The sequence below is a fragment of the Daktulosphaira vitifoliae genome, unplaced genomic scaffold (assembly GCF_025091365.1).
Source record: "Daktulosphaira vitifoliae isolate Bord-2020 unplaced genomic scaffold, ASM2509136v1 Scaffold_122, whole genome shotgun sequence".
Taxonomy (NCBI): Eukaryota; Metazoa; Arthropoda; class Insecta; order Hemiptera; family Phylloxeridae; genus Daktulosphaira; species Daktulosphaira vitifoliae.
Window position 1 is genome coordinate 20,308 of NW_026099691.1, and position 8,173 is coordinate 28,480.

Sequence of the window (8,173 nt, forward strand, 5' to 3'; positions counted from 1 at the left end):
TGTGTGTATTTGACAATAACTTATCATCATTAATTTTTTTTATAATACTTATTTTATTAAATTTCGAATCAACTAATATAAATGATTTATCAAATGTCGCATATTTTAAATTTATATAATTATAATTTTACAAATAATTTTCAAGTTTTATTTAAAAATACCTCACGATATTAGTCATTACTAATTGACGAATACAAACGTGTAGATAAATAAATATTTACTTCATAAATATATAATGTAAATTTTTCTTGATAAAAAAAATCGAAATTAAATAAGAACACATTAAACTAGTTTCATATGAAACATAACTGAAGAACAGTTGAGTTATCGTTATTAAATTTAAATTTGGAACTTGAATCAAGTCGTGTTAAAGTATTCTAATTACATAATAAAATTTAAGAAACTAATTTTTACTTTTAAGGTGATAGTCATATTTCAAAATTATAAAAATCTTTGCGTTTTAAGATAACTTTTTGAACACATTCTAATGTTATTTCAAAAATAGGTAAAACCAAACATCCTATTTTTATGTAAATTTTTTGTATAATATTTTTAAAAAAACTTTTGAACGTCATTAATACAAGGACAACGCAATACATAAACAAGTCAGATGTTTTGTTGGCAGTATCTGTTGCCAGAATTTAAAAAAATTTAAATATTTAAAAAATTCATTTAATAATTTTGTTATTTGATAATAAATTCATGAAATTATTCTAATACAACTTAGTCTTAAGGCACTTTAAACGGGTACTTTATGGACGATCAGATTTAAATGTGTCTCTAATAGAACTTTAATAAACTTTTTTTTAAAAAATTCACAATTTCTACATGATAACATTAGTAAAAAAAATACCTTGGAAGTTACAGAACTTAGATATTCAAATGATCACTATTAACGTTTACGCTAGTTATATCACTGCACTTATGTATAACAATTTTTAAATATTTAAAATATAAATCATAAAAAGTAGTAAAATAGTATTTATTAATTATATGATAACATTTATTTTTCAGCTAATGAACTCATTACATTTTACGGCTATTTTTTTCATATCAATCAATGGTAAAAAAGTATTATGTATTCTAATTTTAAAAAAATTTAAAATGAGTAATTAACACAGCTTTTTTATTTTTATTTTGTTTTTAATCAAGTTTAACGGTCATGGGTTTTTTTTGGCTTCTCTAACTGACAAGGTTTGTTAAGTACAAATAGTCCAGGAAAGGACAGTTAGGCTGTCAAGGCTTTATAACTATTGTGACTTCTTCTTTCTCGCCTTAATCTCAACTACTTGGGGTCGGCCACCTTTATCCTAAATTTCCACTTGACATTTGAAACCTAACCAACATCATCTACGCTCACATCAGCTGTCCTCATATCGCAAACCATAACCATATAACCATTATGACTCAGTTATATATTGTAGAGGGTCTTAAAAACCATTTCTCCAACTGATATTTTACAGGGTGTAATGAACCCCTATAAGTACCATATTCGCCATTTTTATTTAAATTATATTCATTAATAATTAACAAAAAGCAAAAATATCAAGTATTGTAAAATTACTTATTTACATATTTAAACATAAAAATTATTAAAAGAAAAGTACTACAAAATAGTCACTAAATCAGAAGTGTAGGTTTGTCAGAATATGCCAAGCCACTCTGAAGTTGTTAAAAAAAATATGGTAGAATTTTAAGCATGACTTAACTTAACTTTATTTTAGTTGATCCTAAAATAGTAGCGTTTATACATAGAAAGTTGACAAATACAATGTGTTTGTTTTATGCGTTATTTTCATTTCGACACGTGTGTTTATTCAATGAGAATTTTTATTGATAGAAAAATAAAAGTTATTATATAATTTAAAGTATGAACCTTAAAGGATTGAAAATTATTGTTGAGAGTTAAACGAAACTAGTATTTTATGGCATTTATGCTACTCAGCGTAATTTTCCTAATACAAGTTTTACCGTAAAAAATGTTTAATTGAGTCATTCTTAACATTATATTAGTTATAAAAAATTTATTTTTACCAAAACGGGTCATGGGGTTTTTTTATAATCACTGATTCGACCTAATGATAGTATGCAATGACTACTATATACATAGGTTAGAGGCTGTGTACTTATATTTTTTAGATTTATTCGTGATGATAAAAATAACTTAGGTTAAATTATACCCAAATTATAAGAGATGATTACAGCTACTTCAATATAGCTTTATGGTTTTATTTATTATGGTTTCAATAACTTCAATAATAAAATTTATAATCTTTTTTCGTAATTATGAGAAATACTATCATAAGTAATAATATATTTCAATATAACTTTTTTGGAGATGAGGAATAATGTATTTTATATAAATAATAATGTAGGTATATGATAAACCCATAGTATTATATTTAGAAATTCATAATTGCAGATTTGCATAGAGTAACGTCACCTGTCATTGGTATTTTGCCAGTCTTTTTAATGTTTTAATAAGTAGTCTTTTGTTTCTTCAATAAGTCTCATATTTGATTAAAAAATATTATTTAAAACTTATGCCAATTACAGGTTCTGCTCCCCTATATCAATCACTAGAAATAACACACTACTCAAAATATAAAAACGTTTTTTTTTTAATGTATTTTAATTACCACATTCATTTGCATTAATCCAAAGTCATTCTAAATAAAAATAAACATTATATATTGTTTATGGTTACTTGTTCTATCAAATAACAACAATTGTAATTATTATTAGGTAAACTTAACTTCCTCTATGAAATTTAGTTTAATTCTGTGTTTATTATATGAATTATAATGTATAATATATTTTAAATGTTTAAGCTTTGAAAATATTTGCAACAACCGTTTTACTACCTCATGGTACGTTGATAACTATTATTCAAACATTCCGAACAAATTAATTTTTAAATCATGGTGTTTAAAATATTGATTGTTATTGTTTTAAAACAATATCAAACAATGTGAATATTAGTAAATTTACTAAGAAAATGCGCATCATTATATTTACAGAAGACGATGATCTATGTTGTGTTTGTCTTGATAGAATTACGTCAATCATAAATGTACCATGTGGTCACAAAGTTTGCGATATATGTGCAATTCAATTAAGAATAAATAAAGCAAATAAATCAAACAATTTTCCTCTTTGTGTAACTTGTAGAGCTGAAGTTAAAGGATATACTAGGCAAAGTTTGTATTTATATGACTATATATTTTCATCAAATTTTAAAAAAGAAAGTTACGTTAAAATACATTTATGAACAAATAATGAAACTAAAAAAATTAAATTAATTAAAATCGGAAAAAAAGTAATACGATTTTTCTTCTGGAAAAATTAAAGATCACATATCAATATGATTCCTTCTGTTTAAGTATATATATATATGTACCTTTTAAATGTTTAAATATACTAATGAAATTTCGCAGAAAAAAGCATACATTAATTATATAAAACAAATAGGAAATAATAAACAATATGTAATGGTAGCATATAAGATGAAGGGTAATAAACTATGTCTAATTTATTATATAAGATATAATAGTATTTTATAATATGTAGATTAGGGTGGTCCTTAAAATACAAATTTTCAAAATTCGATTTACGCGCACCAAAAAATTGTTCTAATACATGTAAAAATAAACTGTGCAAAATTTGGTCCCGATAGGTTGACGTTAACACGTGCCGCAAGAGGGTTGAAAATTCGATCAAAAGGGTAGTTTTTCAGTTATTGTGCTTTATCTCAAAATATATGATTTTTATGTAAAAGTTTATAAGAAAGAAATTATACATATAATTATTTTACACAAAAAAGATTATTAGCGAAAAACCCATAAGTCAAATATTTACCTCCTAAAAGTCAAAAGTTCCATAAATATTATGTTTACCAGTAAAATTCATATATTTCGGCAATTTAAGTATATACGATGTACCGTTCAAGTTATAAAAAAAATTTTCATGTAAAAGTTATTTGAAATTTAATTTTCTATTAGTTTTGTAGAAAAATAAAATTGTTTTACGTGTTTTCTGGCGAGGTAATAAAGAAAACTTATAAATAACAATNACAGAAGACGATGATCTATGTTGTGTTTGTCTTGATAGAATTACGTCAATCATAAATGTACCATGTGGTCACAAAGTTTGCGATATATGTGCAATTCAATTAAGAATAAATAAAGCAAATAAAACAAATAAATCAAACAATTTTCCTCTTTGTGTAACTTGTAGAGCTGAAGTTAAAGGATATACTAGGCAAAGTTTGTATTTATATGATTATATATTTTCATCAAATTTTAAAAAAGAAAGTTACGTTAAAATACATTTATGAACAAATAATGAAACTAAAAAAATTAAATTAAATAAAATCGGAAAAAAAGTAATACGATTTTTCTTCTGGAAAAATTAAGATCACATATCAATATGACTCCTTCTGTTTAAGTATATATATATACTATGTATAATATACATTATATAAAAAATATTGCTTTAATGAATTTATATTTTTTATTTATTAAATAGATAAACTTCATTTAAACGATTTATTTCCTTATGGTGAGTGAACTTATGGTGACAATAATTTTATTATATTATATACATTATTACTATATTATATTATATATATATATATCACCCATATTAACATATTACTATTAATTTAGTGAAAGACGGTGAATGTAAAATTTGTTTGAAAAAAAGAAGAGTATCATTAAAAAGTAATGTTTGTGGACATGAATTATGTTCTTACTGTGCTCGGGACATACAATTAAAAAATAAAAAAAATGAAAAAAATGAAAAACTATACTGCAAATTTTGTGGAAATGACGTTGACAATTTCAAAAGTTTGTTATTACATAATGTTATTTAAAAAATAGTAATACTGGTGGATGTTTAATTTACCACAAAATTTTGTGGTCAACTTTGAACAGTAATTTTTCTATACTAATGTTGTTAATGTTATCAAACGTAATATGTGATAATAATTAACCTTAAATCAAAATTATCCAATTTTGCAGTAAATATTTCACATTAACTAACAATACATGACTGACTGATTATTATCGCCATTTTTTTTTAGAACTTTCTCTTAACGATTTGAAAATATTTAATGGTAAGTTATTTAGTATACTTATTTTAATGATTAAATTTGTTTTTTTTTGTTCGAGTTCTCATACTAGGTAATTAATAATTTATATTAAGAAAATCTAATTAAAATTTAAATCAAGAATATAAAATATTTAGTTATTATTGTAATAACAAGAATCATTTGTAACAAGGGTAGATTTTTGGTAGAACTTAATTTTTTTTAACTTAATTCATTTTTTTGTGATTTTTCTGATAAAAGTCAAAATAGATTCTGAATTATATGAAGATATACAGTATGATTTATTAAGAATACTACCACCCATTTTTTCATCAAATGTTTTTTTTAATAAAAATTTACAAAATAAAATTTTATTAATTTTATAAAATATGGTAAATACTAAGTTTATTTTAAGAAATATCTAAGGGTAGATTTTTTATGTAATTTTGAAAATTTATGAGAACATCTTATTGTTTTTTTTTCTATTAAAAAAAGAATAGTCATAAATATGTTCACTGGTCAAAAACCAGTTTTATAACATTACTTTTTAAGTAAATGTAATTTTATATACTCATCTATCTCGTGTATAACTAAAATTTATAATAACTCAAAATGCATTAATACTAAATTGGTTATCGACTAATCAACATTTTATTTTATTTTTTCCAAAGTAAAAAATTTATAAAATCTAAAAATCTACCCTTAGAAATCATTTTTATTGTAATAAACTTTATATTTATTCTAGGTTTATAAATATAAATAAAATTTTAATGTGTTCATTTTTCAGAAAATATCAATATTTAACTAAAAAATAAGAAGTAGTTTTCTTTTAAATAACGCCGTAGAAATAAAATCATCCTATGTTAATTAGTTACATATTTCTTATTAAATAAACTAAAATATTTTTTTGATTTTTTCCTTTTATGACTTATTTTTTAATTTTAGAAGTGAAAAATAAAATGAATTGTAATAGTAAGTTTTTTAATACATAATATATAATTTACCATATTTATTTGTAACTGATATTAAATGAAATGAAAAAGAACATTTATATGTCTATAAAGAGTTAAAGTTTTATAATATAGAATGGTAACTTTATATGATACCAAAAAATAAAAGATCTCCATATTTAAATTAATGACATTTTTTAGCTTTAATATCATTGAATCATAGGATGATTTCTTTTTTTTTATAACTATAATACACTTCAATGGGTTTAATTTGATTTAGAATAGAGCAGACGTTCCGGAACATTTTGAAAAATTGAGTTGAAAAAATGTTTCACATGCCTTAGTGGTTTCTTTCAACTCCTTTCTGTACTTAGAGTTTCCATTGCATTTTAGTAAAAATCATACCAAAATAAAGCTTCTTGTCTCTAGTCTATGTCAATGTATTTTTAGAAGAGTTATAGTAAAATGAAAAAGTAACGAATTTTTAAGAAACTTTGCAATTTTTGGCTTTATGACAAATAGCTTCTAGAAAAATTATCGGAGGAACATTTGAATTTCAAAAATTATCCCTAAAATCTACCCTTAGGAATAATTTTGTATTCAATAAACTTAATATTTACTTTAAGTTTATAAATATAAATAAAATTTTAATTCATACATATTTATGAAAAAATAATTTTTTNATAAATAAAATTTTAATTCATACATATTTATGAAAAAATAATTTTTTAACGATAAAATGGCGGTAATATTGTCAATAAAGAACACTAAATAAGTCAACAATTAAAAGGCGGCACTAATTTACACGCTTTACAGTAAAAAAAAACTTTTTTTTCTTAAAAATCATTTTATTTAACTCAATGTGTCATATAAATCTTAATTGAATTCAAACACTGTATTTAAATTTTTTGAAAATTAGAATTTTATTTTATTTATAATTAAATTCTAAAAAACTGTATACCTCATTGAAATTTGGTTGTAAAATATATTGGATATAAATAAAAAGATTTATTGATCTTCACAAAAGATTTAAATAATTAGCTTGATCTGTTTGATTTTTGGTCAGGCCTGGGTTAAGGGCAGGATCGAACACTCAAGGGTCTATGAACTTGAGGGTCCGTCACATTTTTAATAAATATATTACACTATATAAGGTTACTATTTTATATTTAAATACATATTTTATTAAAAAAATTTAAAATTTAAGTTTTGTTTATCTATATGAAACTATCACATTTCAGATATATTACTTCAAAGGATAATTAATATTGGTAATGTGATATTTTTTTTTGTTAATTTAAATGTTTAGAAAATTTCATGATTCTACTCTTTATTTAATATAATAAAACATTTTGCAATACTTAAAATATACAAAAAAAATTCTCATATCAAACCTTAAGTTTAAAGCAAATCTTAATTCCTTGAAAACCTTTTACCATGAGCTACGAGAGAAAGTTGTATAATGCTTGTCACTGAGTTTTGTTTCCTCGTCGTTGTGTAAAACGTTGTTTCCCTTTGTGAAATGAAATAGTTTCACAAACTTAAAATGTTTTTAATCATAAAAAAAAATATTTATTTGCTCAAATCAAAATCACATTATTTCGTTACAGATATAGATGAATCAATATCTATATTTGAAAATACTTTTAAAGAAAAGGACTATCGTAAGACTTTTTTTAATAAATACACATAATCGGGTTTATTTTATTCAACTTTAACTTATATTTGAATTTGAATAAGATTACAATTTATACAGTATAATAATATAAAGTTGTTATATTTTTCTTTTAGAAAGTTTGTTATTTTTTTTTTTTAAAGAAGGTAGTATATTTATAAAACAAATTATTTTTTATTATGAAATAAATAAATTTTTCAATTTTGGGTTATTTTAACGAGTCAAATATTTTATTTTACAGAAGAGGGTTATTTTACAGAAATGAATACATGTAATAATTAACAATATATTATTTATTATTTACTTATTTTTTCATGTTAGACAAAATATAAGAGTGTTTAAGATTTCGTCGTTTATATTGCGTACCTAAGTTTTTCTAGGTTTTCAGGATGATGAAAAACAAATTTAAATTCAGTTTAAATAATAAAACTGAATTTTATTTCATAATTATGAATAGAA

At 22.3% G+C, this 8,173-nt stretch overlaps 1 protein-coding gene across 1 annotated transcript in view; it reads left to right on the forward strand.

Annotated features, from left to right (window-relative positions):
* Window positions 1-362: 362 nt before the first annotated feature.
* Window positions 363-8,173, forward strand: part of LOC126909108 (uncharacterized) — a gene marked incomplete at its 3' end in the record, with an annotated part of 11,258 nt that continues 3,447 nt past the window's right edge. The window contains exons 1-12 of the mRNA XM_050691500.1: window positions 363-372; window positions 1,015-1,063; window positions 2,832-2,870; window positions 3,021-3,200; window positions 4,528-4,560; window positions 4,668-4,847; window positions 5,084-5,116; window positions 6,035-6,061; window positions 7,281-7,310; window positions 7,650-7,703; window positions 7,831-7,860; window positions 7,956-7,985. Of these exons, the coding sequence (XP_050547457.1) occupies window positions 1,018-1,063; window positions 2,832-2,870; window positions 3,021-3,200; window positions 4,528-4,560; window positions 4,668-4,847; window positions 5,084-5,116; window positions 6,035-6,061; window positions 7,281-7,310; window positions 7,650-7,703; window positions 7,831-7,860; window positions 7,956-7,985 (682 nt within the window). The remainder of the gene's footprint in view (window positions 373-1,014; window positions 1,064-2,831; window positions 2,871-3,020; window positions 3,201-4,527; window positions 4,561-4,667; window positions 4,848-5,083; window positions 5,117-6,034; window positions 6,062-7,280; window positions 7,311-7,649; window positions 7,704-7,830; window positions 7,861-7,955; window positions 7,986-8,173) is intronic.